We start from the raw sequence: 19,817 nt of genomic DNA, 5'->3' as shown, positions 1-19,817 counted from the left end.
TGCTCAGCAGGAAGCCTGCTTCTCCCTCTCACTCTGCCTGCTACTCCCCCTGCTTGTGCTTTCTCTCTCTGTCAAATAAAATAAACAAAATCTTAAAAAAAAAATAAGAAGAGTAAACAGGAAGTAAGGAAAAGGAGATGGTGTGTGTAGTTTACCTGTGAAGCCGGGAGCAGGTAAGTGCAGGGGCCCTAGCCGGTGGACAGGGAGGGGGGGACCATCCCCCGTGGTCAGGAGGCCCCTTGAGGTCAAAGACTAGTCCTGAGAGTTGAAGAAGCAAGCTGAACAGAGAGGAGGTTGTGGCCAGAATTCGTGCAAATTTTGGAGATGGAGCAATTTCGGATGACAAGAGTCGGGGTGTGACTGTTGACGGTTGAGGTGGAGAAAGAGAAGATTGCCTGAGAGGTGGGGGTGCAGGCACCAGAGCGGCCTGTGGTGCCCAATGGGTATCCCGCATGTTTGCCGAAGTCACTGGGATGACGGCAGGGCGGAGGGAAGAAGAGAAGACTGAGCAAGTGCAACCGTGAGATCTTAGGGGACAGCGAACAGGCCAGAGAGAGGACATAGGATCGCATTGCCTGAGCCACAAAGAAAAACATGGCAACAGGGAGCAATGCCACCTCCTGGCCTGCTGACCCTGGGGTTTGTGGGGCATGAGAGAACACACACCAGCTCTGGGGAGGGCTCAAGGGATGGGGCCCTTCAGGGGAGATCCAGGCAAAGGCGGAGAAGTAGAGAGATTCCTAGAGAAACAGAGGACAGAGAGGAGACGCGTGTTCCTCAGTGGCATTTCTGCAGGGCAGAGTGGACGTGTCTGGAGGTGGAGAGGGATGAGGACGGGCTCTGAGGCAATGAAAAGAGCATTTGGGGCCTGATGTGGTGGCAGAGGACCAGTGGCTGGGAAAGAGGGTGGTGGAGGAGGCTTGGCTGAAACAAACCACGGTGGGAGGCAGGGGAGTTTGGGGCTCAGTCTCTCTGAGGGTGGCCAGTGGGACAGTGGACAGAAGACTTGGCTCACTAGGCCTGGGGAAGTCAATGTCACTTGGTGCTTTCTGCCCACTTGGACTGTGGTGGCTACCCGTGAGGCTGACATTTCACTGCAGCAGAGTCAGTGTCACGGTGAACTGCATTAAGTAGACAGCACCACGGACACACGGTAGCTGCGGGCAGAACTCAGAGGTTCAAGGATGAGGGCTTTCTGGCTCGGACAAGCCTTCAGAGCAGAGTTCAAAATTAATAGCCTCCTCTTCCCACTTTCCCTCCTTTTTTTCCGACTCTCTCCACGGCGCCCATTTCCCCAACCTCCAGCTGGGACACACCTATTAAAATTCCTTCTGGAATAATAAGAAGAAAAGTTAAAAAGGGACAAAGATTTACACAGACATTTCACCAAAGATATATGAGTAATCAGTAAGAACATGAAAAGGTGCTCAGCATCACTGGTCATTAGGGAAACAAATCAGAAACTTGGCAAGAGGCCACTTGGTACCTACTAGAACAGCCACAGTCTAAAAGCTAGACAGTAACAAGTATTGGGGGGTAGTGGACAAATTGGACCCCTCATGCACTGCTGGTGGGGTTGAACAATGGTGCGGCCACTTTGGAAAACAGTCGGGCAATTTTTAAAAATGCTAACCACAAATTTACTATATGACCAAAAACAAACAAACAAAATTTACTATATGACCTTGAAATTCCACTTCAGATATTTTCCCAAGACGATTGAAAACAAATATCCAGACAAAGAGTTGTAGCAAATGTCCATAGCAGTGGGCTTCCTAATAGCCAAAAAGCAGGAGAACCCAAATGTCCACCAACTGGACAAATGAAATGCATACCAATATCCATACAATGGAATACTATTTGGCAACAAAAAGGGCTAAAGCAACAACATAGTTGAACCTCAAAAATGTTATGCTGAGCGCAAGAAGCCAGGCACAAAAGACCACATTTTATACAATTCCATTTACACAAAATGTTCCGAAAAGGCAAAAAAGGAGATTATTGAGACAGAAAGTAGATTAGTGGTTGCTTGGAGCTGGTTGGAGAGAACAGGGAGTAACTGTAAATGGCACAAGGTTTCTTTTTGGGGTGATAAAAATGTTCTAAATTTAAATTGTGATGGTTGCACAGCTTTGTTAATTTACTAGAAATTGTTGGAATGTATGCCTAAAAGGAGTGAAGTTTGTACTATGGAAATTATACTTCAGTATAGCTGCTTTAAAAAATTTACCTGGACAAGTCCAGATCTAACTCTGCGTCTGTGTTGTCACCATCGTCTGGATGTACCGTGATTTGTTTTGTTTTGTTTCGTTTTAAGATTTTATTGATTGATTTGTTAGAGAGAGAGAGAGAAAGAGAGCACACAAGCAGAGGGAGCGGCAGGCAGAGGGAGAGGGAGAAAAAAGCTCCCACGGAGCAAGGGGCCCTATGAGGGCCTTGAACCCAGATCCCAGGACCCTGGGATCCAAAAGCAGACACTTAACCAACTGAGCCACCCAGGCATCCCAGCACTGTGATTTGTTAACATGGGTTCCCGCATCTTGCTCACACCCTGTGCTGGGGAGCCCAAGCTCTCGTCCCTCCACTGCCCTTCACCTAACTGCCCCCCACAAATAGAATGAGGATTCCCAGAGCTCTGCCTGTTGCAAAGGGACAAGGCCATCCCTCTTTACCTCTCAGCCAGCGAGAGAGAGACTGGAGGCTGACATCTCCAAGATAATACTATGTGATTACTATACATTTCTCTTTATTTTACCGTTTTAGTTGATTTTTAACAGGTCACCTAGTTGACCCTTGAGCCATAGGAGTTTGAACTGTGTAGGTCTGCTAATCCACAGATTTTTTCCCCATCAATACAGTACATTACCTCAAATGTATTTTCTGTCATGATTTTCTTCACTCCACTTTCTTTCCACTGGCTTACGTTACTGTGAGAATACAGTACATAAAACACATAATGTATAAAATACACGTCCATCGGCTGTTTATGTCAGCAGTAAGACTTCTAGTCAACAGGAGGCTGCTAAGGTTTGGGGGAGTCCAACGTTATACATGGATATTCAACTGCTCAAGGGGGTCACCACCCCACCCAGGTTTTTTAAGGGTCAACTGTATGTTCGCATGGCTCAAAAACCAAAATGGTAGAACAGGCATGTACAAGAGATGGCCGGCCCATCTCTCCATCCCATCTCCCCCTGTTACCACCCCTGCTTGCATCCTCTATTGGCTTTTTTAAAGTATCCCCCCAGAGTTAGTTTGTGCAAATACCAGCCCCTGGAAAGGAATCTCTTATTTTCCCTTTCTTCTATAAGAGTGAGCTCCTAGATACACTGTTCTGCATCTTGCCTTTTTGCATGTAGTTTGTCTTGGAGAGCTTTTCATAACAGATCTTAGAGAGCTTCGTTGTTTTTAACAGCTATCAAGTATTCCATCGTGAGTATGCACCAGTGTTTATCAACCAATCCCCAACTGATGGACATTTGAGTTATTTCTGACTTGGGCTATTATTATTCAGCTCTGTCTAGAGCTGAAATGAATACCTTCCATACATATTGTTCTCATAAATGCACAGGTATCTTTAGAAGGAGAAAAATCACAGAAATGGGGTTACGGAGCCTAGAGATAGATTGCCCCCACTTTGCCTCCCTACGGCAATGCGGGAAGGTTCTGCACAGCCTCACCAGCCGAGCATACAATTAAACTCTTGAGATTTGCAGGATGTTTGACAGACATTGATTCCGTCCTGTTCCTTCAAGTAGAATTACTTTCTTTTTTTTATTTTTAAACTTTGTTGTGGTTAAGAACATGAGATCTACCCTTTACCAGATTTTAAAGTGTATAATACAGTATTATTAACTGCAGGCACAATGTTGTTCAGCAGATCTCTAGAACATACTCAGCTTGTGTAACTCAAACTCTGTACCCATTGACAAGCTGCTCCCCCCTCCCCCCTCCCCAACCCTAGCAACCACTATTCTCTGCTCTACTTATATGAGTTTGCCAATTTTAGATACCTCATATATACTGAATCATACAATATTGGTCTTTGTGTGATTGTCCCATTTCAATTAGCGTAATGTCCTCATGGTTCATTCCTTTTGTTACAAATGACAGGAATTCCTTCTTTTTTAGGGCTAAATAATACTCCGCTGTGTGTATAGACTACATTGTGTCTAGTCATTCATCCATTGAAGGACATGTCGGGTTTTTTTCACATCTTGGCTATTGTGAAAAATGCTGGGATGAGCACGGGAGTGCAGACATCTCTTGGAGGTCCTGATTTCAGTTCTTTTGGATCAATACCCTGCTGAGGAACTGTTGGCTCATTTAAGCAGGATTAGTTTCATATGGTATCTAGATGCCTCAGAATCCCCTGAATGGATGTTGGAATCTGAAGGTAAGTAGACCATCTATCAGCTCATTTGCTAGAAAAAGCCAGAGAGGAGAAGGATGTAGCCGAGATCCCCAGCCCACAGCACAACAAGCCTTCGTGAGTACCTATCATGTACCTGGCATTTACTAGGTCGGTGTGATACCCTCAGTGAAGTGCAAAACAGTTTTGTCTCAGGCAAGGAGACATGTGGCAAGTGCCATCTCTGGCACTTCTCTGGAACAAATCTCTGGAGACAAATCCATTGTTGAAAGTATTGATTACACTTTCTCCTTAGGCTGTGCCTAGAGGATGGCCCGCCATGATCAGACATTAATGTCATGTGCCCAGAGGCTGGCTCATCTCCTTCACCCCACCCTATGCCAGCCTGTCTGCCCCAAGGACCAGCAGAGAACAAGCAGGGGCTTGGGTCAGACTTCAGGGGGTCTAGCTATGAGCCAAGCTCTTGAATAGCCTGTTTCCCAATTTGTCTGCTGAACATCACCCCACCTCTGCTAAATATTTGCCAGGGAGCTTCTGTTGGCAATTGGGGTCTTTGAAAGGGCCGAAAACCAGCTCCCTGATTGCACTGAGAGAGAAGGCTAAAGACCATCGCCACAGAAGCCCTCTCTTTCCTGCTGAGTTTTAGAAGAGGTCTGCTATGGGTTTGCTTAGCAGGGAGGTTGTCTAGGATAAACCTCAGGATGCAACCACCTCAGAGAGCACCATGCAACAAGGACACACCCACCAGTCTCCCAGTCCACCACTTATAGAAGCAGACGCCAGTGTGGGAGAGCTGCAGGTGGGGGCTGGGAGGGCAGTGAACAAGGGAAATGGAAAGGCAAAGAAGCCTGCCGTAGAGAAGAATTCCTCTGAGCATTGTTTGACCAGGAGAAAAATGAGGGTTTGGGGATGTCTTACAGAAGCTTTTTTTAAAGTACAAATCCTATTGTTTCTATGTGTAAAAGCAGTGCATTTTATTCCACAAACATTGGAAAATGGAGAAAAACACAAAGAAGAATATAGTTCCTAATTATCCCATCACTTAGAGATGGTCAACATTTCAGCTCTGATTTTCCTGGTCCTCTTTCCGTGGAAGGGTATATATCTGTATGATGTACACTTTTGGTCTTCTCTTCTGGTTAACAAAGACAATGAAGTCATATCTTATATAAGATTTTGTAACCTACCCCTTGATTATACATACCTTAAAAAAAGTCTGGGAATAGACATAAAAAATATATATGTCAATTTCATAGGCATGATAGGATTTTATTTTATAAAATTTGCATATCTTTGATTATTAATGAAATTGAATGTTCATATGTTTGTTGATCATTTATACTTCTTATATTATGAATTTATGCCTATTCATGTAGCTTATCTATTTTTCTATTGGGTTATTACTCCTTTTCTTATTGATTTAAAAAGTACTTTACATATTAAGGTTAACCCTCTATCATAGATCTTGTAAATATTTTCTCTCGGCATTATCTTCGAATTTTATTTTGCTTTCTTTTCTTTGTCATAAAAGTTTCAAAATTATATCTAGTTAAATATATCAATCTTTTCCTTCATGCCATTTACTGTTAACAGTTTGGTGTGTACTTTTCCAGACATTTTCTATGCATATGCAAATATATCTATAAATATATATATAGTTAGATATATAAAGTTTTCCTGCACATTTTAGATGGTATCGTTCACACTATTCAGCAGCTTATTTCACTTACTAGTGTATTTTAGATATTTTTCCATATTAAAATATAAAGATCTAATTCTAACAGAGTATTCCATTATATGAATTCACTAAATTTCATTAAATCACTTTTTTAAGATTTTTTTTCATTTTCATATGTAAATCTGGAAATTTTTTGGCATATGAAAGAAATGGAGACTGAAGTTTATTCCACATGGTGGGCCAATTGTCTCAGTAACACTTAAAAAAATCATCTGTCTTTTCCCTCCTTGTTTGAAATAACATTATTTTGTTATATTAAATATCCCATATTTCATGAGAACTTGATCATCTATTAAATACACATATGTTAAGAACATGGGTTTCTCTCTAGATTTTCTACTTTGCTTCCTCTAGTTACTTGTTATTTAACCAATGCCAAATTGTTTGAATTATTGTAGCTTTATATTATGTTTTAATATCTTCAAAATCAATACCATTTCCCTATTTTTCCATACTGCTTCGGCTAATTTATTTTTTTCTCCTATTCTGAGCTTTAGAATTACTCCATGAAGTTTCCAAAACATCTGTTTAGGATTTTGAGTGGATTTGTGTTACATTAACTAATTAATTAAAGGATATCAACATATCTGTAAATGAATCTTTCAGTTTAAAAGCATAGAGTGTCTCCACGTCTATTCAAGTTTTCTTTTCATTTACATCAGTAGTGTTTTGGCTTCTTTGTCTAACTAAGTCTTGGATTTTTCATCAAGTCTATTCCTAGATATTTTATATTTTGTGTTATAATTATAAATGGGATTTTTAAAGTGTGTTTTCTGGCCATTATTAATAAGTACTGATATTGTGTGCATTTCATAACAGCTCACTTTACAATATTAGTCTAGCTGTTTCCTGCTGAGTCTTTGCTTTTCTTATGTAGGCAGAGAAAAAAATAATTAATTAATTAAAAGACAGAAAGAGGATGGTTTTATTTCTTTTACAGTATCTATACTTTGTTTCTTTTTACTTTCTAATTACTTTGGCTAGAACCTATTCTAGGGAGTATCAGTTATACAGTTTTTCCTTCTGGGATTCCACTGGAATTGCGCACGCGCGCGCGCACACACACACACACACACACACACAACCATACACCCTGGCTCTTTGGGATATGATCCCACATTCCCCCTCATATTTTCTCTCTTTGTTTTAAAATTTTTATTTATTTACTTGAAAAAGAGAGAGAGCACAAGGAGAGGGAGGGACAGAAGGAGAGAGAATCCCAAGCAGATGCCCCGTGAAGCATGGAGCCCAATGTGGGACTCGATCCCAGAACCTTGAGATCATGACCTGAGCCAAAATCCAGAGTCGGACGCTTAACTGACTAAGCCACTGAGGCACCCCCTGCCTGCACATTTTAACACCAAACTCAAGGTCTCCCAAATTTGTTACTCCTAATACTCATGGCGCTGTCGTTGACCCAGTTGCCCAAGAAAGAATGTCAGGGTCATCCTAGACATCTCCCTCTCCCTCATCGGCCCTACCCAGTCATTCCATGCTATTGACTGGACTGTTCAAATGCCTCTTTCTGTCTTCATTACTCCTACTTGCGTTTTCAAGCCCTGCGATCCCTCTTCAGGATATCCCAGTTGACTTTTTTTTTTTCCTCTTCTTTTAGGTTTTCACTCAACATTTATCAGGTGCCTTCCCAAAGCACACACTTACTCATGTCAGTGGTCCATTCAAACAATTTCGGTGGGTCCTGTTGCAAAACAAATTCTAAATAGATGCTCTCTATCATCTAGTCCCTGTAACCCACCATTCCTTTCTAGCTGCCCCTTGTCCCAGCACACCAAGATTCTTGCCATTCCCTGAACATCCCCGTTCCTTTGCACAGACCCTTCCCTTTGCCTACAGAGTCGCTTTCCTGACCCTGCTCATTCCTCAAGATTAAGTTCAAAAGCAACTCTGTGCAGGATGCCTGGATTCCTAAGGCAGAGAGGTTTGGGCTCTGTCTTCTGCGTCCCCTGAGCACGGTCAATGTTCAGGCTCTCCCGCACTGTTCTACAGTCACGTCCCCTTCGGATGAAGAGGAGCCCCGGCTCTTCTCTATTTACCTTACTCACGTCTTACTCTCCCGCTCCCTTCTCATCCTGTGTCCTGACCCGTCTGGGGCCCTGTCCACATGAAACCCTGCCACCATTCCTTTCACAACCGCACCACAACACTTGAAAGCGCACGGATGTGCGATGTCATATTACTTAGGAACCTTACCACAAACCCATGGTATATTCAGTTTCTCACTTTCCAAAATGACTATTTCACCCCTTCTTCTTGTCCCCGACTCCCTATAATCCATCTTCTCCTAATGACCTTGCTTCTAATTCACTGAGGAAACAGAAGTCCTCAGAAGACAGTTTCCTCACTCCTCACCATTGCCTTCTGCAATTCCCTTGCATCTGAGCCTGTATCCTCTGCATCTCCCAGGGGCCGGTCCCTCCACTTTTGCTCTGGATCCTGTCCCCATCCAGCGTTCCAGAATCTTGGCTCTTGCAACGATCCCTTTTCTCCTCTGTCACCTCTCTCTCCCTTTCTACTGGATCATTTCCACTGACCTGAAGACGTGCCTTACTGTCACCTTTTTCTTAAAAGAATAATTTTTTTAAAAACTTTGAAGATCTCTTGACTCTTCCATCTAGTAACAGCCACTCCAGGCCTCTGACCTCACACTAAGATTTCTTTGATCATCTTTACTGACTATCTCCAATTCCACATCTCCCGTCTCCTCTCCACCTATCCCAAGCAAACCTCAGTCCTTTCTACTCCACTGAAACTGGTCTCGCCAAGTTAGCAGTGTCCCCATCTTGTCCGATCACAGCCATATCTGTGTCCTCATCTCGCTCTCCCCTTCAGCAGCATTCAGCATAGTTGACCCCCTCCCCCTTTCCAAAACTCTTTTAGGTTCGCCTTTCATGATACCTACTCTTCTGGTGTTGCCCCCACTTTCCTGGCTTCACAGTCTCCTTTGCTAGGTTCTCTTCTCTTCTGAACATTAGCTGTTCTAGAAAAGTCTTTTCTGTTCCGGAATCCTCTTTTCTGCTCCATGTCTAATCCAGCCAAGAAGCATCTCATTAGCCTATGGGTTTAAGGACCATCTCTATGTCAGTGTCTCCAAAACTTAGATGCCCAGTCCTGATCTCTCCTCCAGACTCCAGACTCTGACTTGTGTACTTTTAGAAGCATTTCTAACTTAATATTGCCCTAAACAGAACTCCTAATATCCGCTTTCAAACAGTCTCCTCACCAAGTCTTCTGTGTCTGTAAATGGCACCATTCACCCAGTTGCTCAAGCCAGAAACTCAGGAGACATCCTCAAATTCTCTTTTCCCACCCCTCAATGCCCTAATGCCGCATCCATCAGCAAATCCCATTGATTCTACCTAAAAATACTTCCCCAGTCCACTACTTCCTTCTCTCTCTGTTGCTACCATTCGAGTCCAATATGCCACCATCCTTCCCTTTGCTGCCGCAGCTGCCTCCTGACTGGCCTCCCAGCTCCCTCTCTCACCACCTGCTAACCATGCAGTCTCCACCCAACCACCAAAACAGTTTTTGAGAAACAAATCACAGCATCTCACTCTGCTGGCTAAAACCCTCCATTGGTTCTCCACTGCACTTAGAGTAAAACCCTCCTCCGCACCGTACCGAGGCCTACAAAGCCTTCTGTGGCCCGGTCCCCCCCGCCCCCGTCTCTCGAACTTGGCCTTGTCCATTCTCCCCCTTGCTTGCCCCTAGCCACATGGTATTCTTGCTGTTCCCCAAACCCTTGTTCTTTCCCACCCGCAGGCCTTTGGAGTGGCTGTTTCCTCTTCCCAGAATGCTTGCTCCCTCTCTCCCCACCCTATTTTGTTTTCTTTTGGAGTATTGGTCCCAAGTGGACATTTCCCTGTGGCTGGGGTTTGCTTTTTGAGTTTTCCTTTAAAATCTGTGCCTCTTCCCTAGAATGAAAGCTTCCTGAAAGTAAGGTTCACACTTTCTTGTTCTCTGATGGATGCCTAGCTCCTGGAACGCTTTCCGGCACACAGTAGGTGTGCACTCAGTGCTTGCCGAAGGGATGAATGGATCCTGGTTTTCCCTGCCACTGGGACCGTCCCCGACACAGACTAAATTCTCCTGGGTTTGCCGAATTTATGGATAAGTTGCTCCAACCATACTGTAAACTTCCTGAGAGCAGAAGCCCTGTTTTAACTTTCTGTTTTCCATCACGGCACCCAGCATGATGCTAGGAACTTCCAGATGCTTAGTAAATATGCTTGTTTGATTTCCTCTTCTTCATAAAGGGAAAGCCAGGCTTTTCAGCTGTCTACTTAATAGACTTCATTTCTCTGAGAGTAAACACGTGACCCAAGAGGAATGTCACGAGAACAAAGATGGACTGGGTAGGAAGCTACAGGGGTCGGCCAGCCATTGTCGGCTGCAGTAGAGATCAAAGGAGAGAATGCACCTTGCGGGTTTCCCGTCAGAATTCTAGCCACAACGCTACATTTCTTTCTGGTGAATGTGTTTCAGGACGCAAACTACATCCTGGTGATGGTAGATCCAGATGCCCCGAGCAGGTCTTCACCCAAAGCTCAATTCTGGAGACACTGGCTGGTAACCGATATAAAGGTAAGCAGGCCAGCAGGCACTTTCTGATTCATTTGGGGTTATAGCTAGAGGATGACTGTTCTGTGCGGTTCTCAGCTTTGACTCAGGAGGGCTGGGGACCCTGAAGGGCAAGGACTTGCGTGTCAGGTTGTCCTCTGCACCCAGGTGTCACAGCCCCTTCCTAGTTTTCTAACAATTTCGGAAAACATCCGGCATCAGTGGTGCACAGGTAAATGGGCTCTCAGGATAAACCAGGTGGGAAGAGCCCCGATTTGTCATGTTTGCTGATTTCTATAATGTAAATTCTTCCACTGTCACCAGTTTTGAGTTCCTGATGATTTAACGATTAACTCACGAATTTTCTGAAAATTTAACAATTGACTCCATCGTAACACCTCCGGGGGCCTGGATTCAGAGGCACGGGGGTGATTCTGTGCAGTCTGGAGTGTGGGGGCAGAGCTGGCCAGGGGGTTCCTGCAGGAGCTCCCCCCTCCTAATGGGCTGAGGGACTTGGGGGAGGCATGGCGATGTCCTTTCCTTTGTACAGAAACAAGTGGCCTCCCCTCCTCTGTGTCCCTCTGCCATCACATAATTGTAAGGAAACCTCACTCACCCATTCTGGAGTAGGTCTGAGGAACACAAATCAGGTTGCAGTGTTAACAGGCATTATGTGGAGGAAGAAAAAGGTTCTATTCCCAAACAAGTTTTGGAGACTCCTGGTTGTGCTGTATTAATCCCATTCCTCACTAAAGGGTTTTTTAGAGCTTTTAATATTCTAACGTGCACTATGTAGTATGCGTTTATTTCCCAACCTCATTTGACTGTTGAATCTGGAGTTCACGAGCACCTGGCCGCACACTCTGGAAAATCCATGCCATCCAGGCACCTGCTCCCAGAGAGCTCGCGGATGGCCTTCGCGAGGTGTGCGAAGGCATCAAGCCGTAAGATGGTGAGCATCTGGGACTAGAAAGACTAAGTCTGCATCTAGGTCTGGCTGGTCCCCAAATCAGTGATCACCGTCAAGTTGCCTGGAGTCCCTGTGGGCGTTTCATGTTTATCTGTAAGATAGGAACCATGTTACCTCCCCTGTGTGGTTATCATGATACTCCAATGAGAAGACGTCCTGAAAGTGCTTTAGAAACCATAGTACCACGAGTGTAAGGAGTTCGTGTTTTTCCTCCCACCTCTGTGGGGCTGAGGAAGGGGTATCAGTGTGAACTGGCCATTGGTGCTCCTGAGCAAAGCAGGGGCTCTCACAGCCCCTAGAGTGGGGGGCTTAGAGAGGAAGCTACCCTGTCAACCAGCCCCTGCCCAGGGACCACAGGCCCTTCAAAGGATGCTCAGGTCAACAGCCCATCCTCGGAGGCAATGCTGGCTATGGACGGCCTTGGAAGGGGCCCCCTCCCAGGAGGCTTCCAGCAGCGGCTTCTTGGACGGTGCCCGAGGGAAAGCAGGGGCATCTCTTCAATGCGCCTCCCTGGGGCCAAGCCCTTCTCAGCCCTGTGAAGAGCCTTGGAAACACCATAAACATGCAAAGGGGCAGAGCTGGGGGATTTTCATACCATCAGGGCAGGGAGAGGAGCCGAGGACAGAAAAGGGAAAGATACTGGATCCTGCCCCAGTCTAGAGCCTGGCTCTTTTCTGTACCTGGGATCCCCTGGCAGTCACAAGGGGGTGAAGCACTCAAGAGAGGAGTATTGCTCGGGATGTCCCACACCAGGCTGTCTGTGAGAGGGTTCTACGGGCGAGTTCTGAGGCAGATTTCAGAAACTGTGGTGGATGGAGTAATTGCAGCATCGAGGGCAGCTTGGGGCCGTGAGGCTGCCTCTCTTCCAAGCCTGAACCCCCCAACCCCGCCCATCCCCCTCCCCTCAGCATGCATTTGGGACAGTTCTGTCACAGGCACTTTGTGGCACAGACGTGGGTTCTCAGCAGCCCAGCTGAGAAGTGGAGCAGGTGACAGGTGGCAGGTGACAGCTGTCCGGCAAGACTGCTAAGCCTCAGAGCTTAGCAGGGCCACCTGCCGGGGCATGGCCCTCTGCCTTCCCTCTCAGACAGGAGGCGGCTTGGGTTTCAGGCACATTTTCACCCACTTTCCCTGATCCAAGGGTCCAGCAGGAAGCAGCAGCTCCCCTCATCCCCATCCACTCAGCCCGCCCACCAGATCCCAAATTCCTCCAGCCACGTGGCCAGTATAAAAACCAGGCTCGTTCCGGTCTCAGGCTGTGGACCTCGGCCAAAAGAAAAAGGGAAGGTTCTAATCAACCCCAGAAGCACTTCCTATCAGACCTTAGAGCGAGTTCAAATCCGCTGGGAAACGTGTTAGAATGCAGATTCCCAGGCACCGCTCTGTCAGTGTGGGGAGCATGAGTCCCCAGAAAGGAGTTTAACCAGCTGAAGGAAGACCACGGAGCTCAGTGTCAGAATGCCTTGGTCACTGCCGTCGTCACCCACCTGTGGAGCAATTTTCAAGTGACAATCGCTTTTGGCACTTCCATGATGGCTTTGTGAACTAGGCATTTTGCCCATTTCGTAGGTGGGCGAGCTAAGCTTAGAGGGGTTGGCTGATGCAGTCTCTCGGCTAGAGGGTCATAGAGCTGGGTCTTCAGTCCAACCCCCCCCCCCAGCTCCAAATTGCAGACCCTTCCTGCCATACCACGTGGTTTGTACGACATCTCTGCCAGGCACTCTGCTGTGGCAAGAGACATCCTACTGTGCCCTCTCTGCCAGATGGGAAACAGAGTCTCTGTGGTTTGCCTGCCTTTCCAGGACTCTCTTTCTGGTTCCCTCTTACAGATGGGTGCTGTGAGGGAACCTCCCCAGGGGATGCTATCTTGGGCAATGAAATACACCTGGGAGGCATTTTGAACCCTTCGGTAATTTTAACCCTTGATATGTTAGGTTAAAAGTAAAGCCTACCTAGTATCATTACCTTCAGCGGTCAGTGGCCTCAACAGTAAGGCACACCGTAAAGTCACAGCCGATGTAGAGTGACGGCAGCCCTGTGATTCACAGTGGCCACAACAGGTGGAACCCCGGCTGGCCTTGACATTAGGGACCCAGGTCTAATTGGGTAGTGGGTGCAGCCACGGCCATGGGAGCCCCTCAGTAGGGGCAATTTGGGGGCCGTCTGCCCAGGTTGAAACAGCAGGCAGTTCTGAGGGATACAGGGAACATCTGCAGCCCCCTGCCCCAAAGAGAGGCCAACAGCAGTCTACCGCAGAATGGGATAAAGCTCTGGAGAGAGGAAACTTGTACAAAAACTAGAGAGAAGTTCACAGTAGGAGCCAGGCATTCTTGGTGCACTTTGTTCACCGAATTCAACAAATAACGGATTCACTGCCATTTGCAAGTGTAAACGCAAGGACTCTGGAGCCCGACAACATACCCACCAGTATGGCTATGTGATCTTGGGGGGCCAGATAGCTGAACCTGCATCGCAATACGCTCCCTCGAAAAGTGGGGCCAATCAGTAGTCCCTGCCTCACGCGCCCTTCTTAGGAAGTGCAAATGCGTTCTTTTTAGTAGAGCGCTTGGACCGGTACCCAGAACGCATAGTGAGCTGCGCACAATTGCTGGTCGTAACATTATCCTTGTTCCTAAGTCAGGCACCGCTCTGGCCCCGGGGCTGCAAATGTGCACACAACAGGGCAAATCTTTGCCTTCCAAGGGCTTCTGCTCTAGTGAAGCAGGGGAAGGAGGCTGCAGTGTGGGGCTGGGCTCCCGGGGCAGAACTTCCCACAGCGGTGGGTTCCCATTAGCTCATGGGCAGGACAAAGCTTCAGTCCCCAAAGCTGGCCAGACCACGGTAGGCAGGGACTCCAGGGTAAAGCATGCCGTCCTTCTCCACCCCCTCTTTGAAAAATCTCTCGTTGAACAAAAGAGATTTCGAACAGAGCATTGACAACATCTCTCTCCCCTCAGTGCCCTGTCCTCGGCTTTTTCTTTAAGACGTTTTTCAGTTCTGATTCAATCTAACTAATAATCTTCGTGCTGAAGCCTAATTAAGATATCAATTAATTTGCATCATTCATTTCAGAAGAAAAGCTTATTGGTTCGTCTTCTATTTGTCTCTGAAATTAGTGCTCAGAGCTTTTCATGCAGGTATTTTCATTAGACTTTTTATTGTTAATGGGAATATTGAACACAGGAAGATGGTATATTAATACCTTCCACAAAGAATATCATGATTGGTGACAAAGAACACTAAGAACAATTAAGGAGACAAGAGTACCTTTTTTCTTCCAAAAAAGAAAATCTTCCTAGAAACCGTCAATGATTCTAAAATTTGCCCTGAATATCTTTTTTGTTTTAAGAAAGAAAGCGAAACGGCAAGTTCATGTTTCCCTTTCATTCAGTGCCCTCAACCTTTGGCAGCTGTAAGCGCAACCAATTCTGGGTGGAATTAAAAGGACCTCTGAGAGCCCATTATTCTGTCTACTTTTCTTACAAGGGTTGAATTTTTCCATAATGAGAGGTTGTTTTTGAAAGGACCCCTCAGTGCGTTAGGTGAATAAGATAAATGGGAAACCAAATAAACAGATCAAGGATCTTAGCCCCTTGCTTTCCAGTGATGCAGTTAGCACACATCAGGACCCTTTTGCTTGAATGATCGATCCGTCCTGCTCCTGAGTGATCTCAGGAAAGTCACTTGGCCTCTCTGAGCCTGCGGCTTCTCCTCTGTAAAAATGACACAAATCCTTATCCTTCAGGGTTGTGACAGGAGAAGGAAATTACATATGCAAAGAGGGGAAGCCTCCCTAGAGAGAGGCTCTATAGAGAATGGCAAATTTATCCTGTTCCTAACCAGTTGAGCAGCAGATACTGTAGAAATTTAAATATACTGTGTGCGTGCACACGCGCGCGTGTGCGTGTGTGTGTGTGTGTGTAATACTGGAATATTATAAACATTCTAATATTATGTATATTATGCAATATATATATATATATTCCAATTTCAATGTCTGTGTTCAGAAGCAAGCAAATGATAACAAACAGAAGAATAAACAATCTTTATCAGGATCACGAGTTCAGATGAAGAGATCAAACCAAGGAAATGGGATTGATTAATTAATTTATGTATTTAGACCTGTATTTTTAGTTTTTCTGCTCTTTGCTCACTTGTCCATACATGCTTTGCCCTGTACTGTGAGGGTCCGTTAATTTAAGTAATGAACACCAGGAGGGCATGGCTTCTGCTCTCTAAAGAGCTAAGGGCCACAGTGGGCTTTAGGTGATAGGGACAGTGCAGGGGGGCTCTGGGTGTAAAGCAGACTGGTACAAGGCCACCCTGAATGGGCAGGGACTAGGCCTGTACTTTTGGGTCAGATGAACTAGGGGAGGATCCAGGCTCTGGCACTTTCACATGGGAATTCTGAGCCTCAGGTTCTTTGTCATGAAAATGGGCATGATAATAATATCTCTTTCCCAGTGTTCAAGGAGATTAAGGCTCCTGACTCTGAACGGAATAGTAGGACCTCAGGAAATGTGATTCTCTCCCCTACGACCCCCAGCTTGGAGATCTGACCAGCTTGGAGTAGCCACTTAGAATTGAACAGCTTCCCTGAGGCTCTCAGACTTACGCTTTGCAAAGTAAGAATTCTAGGTAATGAGGCAAGCCTGCCAGTAAAAACAGCTCATCCTTTTTGCCTTTCAAGTCCAGGTAGGTTCAGGCCCAGCCCAGAGAACCCCACCTGACCAGGACCTGCTTTCATAGCGGCACTAGTAGTTGGGACAAGGGGATGGGTCCCCTCAGTCAGCCTTTGGGAATTGCCCTGTGCCCCCTTGGACCAGACCACAGCCAGGGCAGGGGGCCGGGCTGCCAGGGCCGGTCAGGCCTACAGTGTGCTCCCTGTGAGGACTACACATCTTCCCGGACACTCGCCATCTGTCTTTTTAGTGCAAGCCAGCACCCGCTCGCCATTTCCTTATCACTCACAGTCCCCACCTTGCTGTCATTGTCCCACTGCAGAGATGCTTTCGTTCCCATTCAAAATAATTTAAATAAAATGTTGCTACAAAGTGGAATATTATCTTTTGATGAATGTTTTTAAAGCCCTTTAGGTTTTCATGGTAATTTGCCGTGTAAAACTATTTGGAGATAAGAGCCAAATTAGCTCTCGTATGCTGAGGTCGCTGTGTCCTGTTATCCATGTGAGCACTGTTTAAATATAATCAGCCCTCAGACTAATGCAGCATAATTGTTCATTTGAAATAGCTTTTTTTACTCCATTCAATGAGTCATTAAAATATTCAAGGGATAATGCAGTGAATTGGAAATGAATTTATCATATTATCCCATACATACTGTAGTGCTTCAGGTAACTAAGGAGAGAGAGAGAGAGAGAGAGAGAGAATATGATGTGTACAAGCAGGAAAGGGGCCAGGATAGACCGGACTATGGTCAACAAAGCTTTTTAGCTGGTTTATGGAAACTATGTATAGAGAGGCTGACCAGGAGGGTGGGGGGAAAAGGAAAGAACTGTTCTTCGAAGAGCTTGTGCGCTCTCTCTCTCTCTCTCTCCCTCATTCTCTCTCCCTCCCTCTCTCTCAGCACTCTGAGAGTCTGTGCTCCACCACAGCTCCGCTGTTAACTTATTTTTATCAAATATGTTTATATCAGAAAGTCGTTATGGAAACCAATTCTGCCATCCAGGAGAGTTCCTGGATCAGGCAGAAAATTCTCTCTCTCTCTCTCTCTCTGTCTCTGTCTCTCTCTCTCTCTCTCCATATCCTCTCTTGCTCCCCCAACACTGTCTCTCTCACACACACACACTCACACAGTCACACACACACACCTTCCTCACACACACCCATGGATGCCCCCAAAAGGAACAGCACAGTCTTACCCCCCAATTCTGAACTCAGCTCTGATGGGGACAGAGGGTGGCTCCCCTCCATGGCCATGCTGTAAAGTAGGTAAGACCGAGACAGACACCCTGCCCTGACACAAGGAACCTGGGCTCGTCACTGTCCCCTGGCCTCAGGCCCCCAACCCTGAACACATGCGCTTTGGAAGAGACAAAGGAGGGGCTGATGGCAGCATATTGGAGGGATCCTTCCTTGATTTCAGGAGATTTCTATTCGTGTGCACTCTTCATACCACACCTGGAAGAGTGTCTTCTGCTCTGGCCACAGTATTTTATGAAAGATCGTGAGCAGCATGAGGAAAGCAACCAGAACAGCGAGGCTGTGTAAATTTACGCTTATGTCAAGTGAGCAGGACCTGAACGAGGTAGGGATGGCTAGCCTTCTGGAACAGGACAGGAAGACGTAACAGCTGTCTTTAAAAATTCTTTGAAGATTTCCTTAAGAATGTGAAGACATCTAATTGGAAGACGAGGGTGATCCAGCTGTGTTCCACTGGGCAGAATCCGAACCAATGGGTGACATTTAGAGGGAAGTAAATTTGGCTCCCTAGAAGAAAGAAATTTCTAAGAATTCGAACTGCCTGAGAACGGAGCACATACTCCACAGAGGAGAGAACTTCTTATCACGGAAAGTACTTATTCACGGGTGACCCAGGGACCCCCCCCCAGTGCGTGAAAGACTGGAGCGGGTGACTCCTTGGGTGTTTCCATCTGCGTCTGTCCTCTCCTGGCTGGAAACCCTCTTCTTACAGCTTAGATTCGTGTAACATATTAACAACAGCAGTGATAGTTAAAGAAGGAAGGGAGTGCCTGGGTGGCTCAGTCAATTAGCATCGGACTCTGGGTTTGGGCTCAGGTCATGACCCTGAGGTCATGGAATGGAGCCCCACGTCGAGCTCTGTGCTGGCCATGGATTCTCCCTCTCCCTCTGCCCCTCCCCACCGTGCTCACTCACTCTCTCTCCAAAAAAAAGGAAAAAAAAGAAAGAAGGAAGGAAGGAAGAATAGAGAGGAAAGAAGAAGATCAGGAAAAACACTCGCTCACTTAGCATGTGGTTTGGGGCACTGTGCTTTACGTGAATGTCTCGCTTAGTCTTAACGAAAGCCCTAAGAGGAAGGTAATAGAGACAAGAGAAAGAAGGCCTGGAGGCCTGAGCTACTTGCCCGGGATTTCATGGCTGCCGTGTGGCTGGCTGGGATTTGAATCCAGAGCCTAGACATGGGATCGTGATGCAGTAGGACATCTCCCTTGTTGGGGGAGGGCGAGGAGTGTCCTGGAACATGTGACAGCTTCCGCCGGGGCCAGGTGTGGCAGCTAAGAGGGCCGGGGTGAGTGGAGCAGTTTGCCCTTCCTGGCCCTCTACCCTTGGCCTCTGCCCTTGGCCGCCCCCACCTCCGCCAGAGCGCATGGCCTTGACTCTGGACCTTGAAACGCAGCACATGCCCCCGGAGGTCCATCCTCCGACTTACCGGGAAGCACATGATTTACGTGCCCAAGTCTGTCCCCCCAGCTGTAAAAGGACACTAGCATCCCCCTTGCAGGAACGCCGTGAAGACTCAGTGAGATCAAATGTGGAGCGCACCAGCAACACGGCGCTGGGGCGTGGGGCCATGTGGGAGGTCCTGCTTACGTCCAGGCTCGGCCCTGCTTCCACCGGCCAGCACCCCCAGCCCCCCGCAGGAAGTTTAGAAAGTCAGAGGTGAACGGCACTCTCCATACTTCGGGATGAGCTGTCCACTGGTGACAGTTTTTAAAAAGGCAAGGCAGGCATAGGACTTGACGGTGAAGTGTTGGGACCAGCTCCTTAACCAGCACTGTCCTCAGCAGTGTGGCCATTAACAACAATAAATGATAGACAGACAGAGAGGTTTTTGATAAATAAATGTTAGAAGAATTTAAAATGTGATTTTTTTTTTCTGCTACTGAGTTGGAAGGACAAAGCTCACGTATAGGAAAGAGTAGAACTCAAGGGGTGTGGTGTCAGCTCTAACTGGGCTCTTGAGGCTCAGAGAGCAGTGAAAGGGCAGAGCACTGTCCCCTTGGCAGTGGGGCAACCACTCCTCCTTCAAGGCTCAGCTCCTGGTACCTCTAGCTTTGTCCTTCTTCGCTTTGTTATTATTCATGGGTCTCTTCTCCTGACTAGACCATGAGTTCCCGGAGAGTAGAATTGTATCTTACTCTATCGCCAGCACTTAGCAAGGGGGCCCTGAACATAGAAGGCCCTTAAGTAAGTGTTGGTTCAATCAGTTAATGA

General features: G+C 46.6%; 1 protein-coding gene across 7 annotated transcripts in view; it reads left to right on the top strand.

Moving 5' to 3' along the window:
- The window catches only part of PEBP4 (phosphatidylethanolamine binding protein 4), a 247,036-nt gene that overhangs the window by 142,477 nt on the left and 84,742 nt on the right, over nt 1–19,817 (top strand). For all 7 annotated transcript variants that reach the window (XM_080797258.1, XM_080797259.1, XM_080797256.1 and 4 more), the window contains exon 4: nt 10,617–10,715. In XM_080797258.1, coding sequence (XP_080653384.1) covers nt 10,617–10,715 — 99 coding nt within the window. The remainder of the gene's footprint in view (nt 1–10,616; nt 10,716–19,817) is intronic.

This window comes from Martes martes (genome assembly GCF_963455335.1).
Source record: "Martes martes genome assembly, chromosome: 2".
In the NCBI taxonomy this organism is placed as follows: domain Eukaryota; kingdom Metazoa; phylum Chordata; class Mammalia; order Carnivora; family Mustelidae; genus Martes; species Martes martes.
The sequence above is the reverse complement of the archived record's forward strand: the minus strand, read 5'-3'. Positions and strand labels throughout refer to the sequence as shown.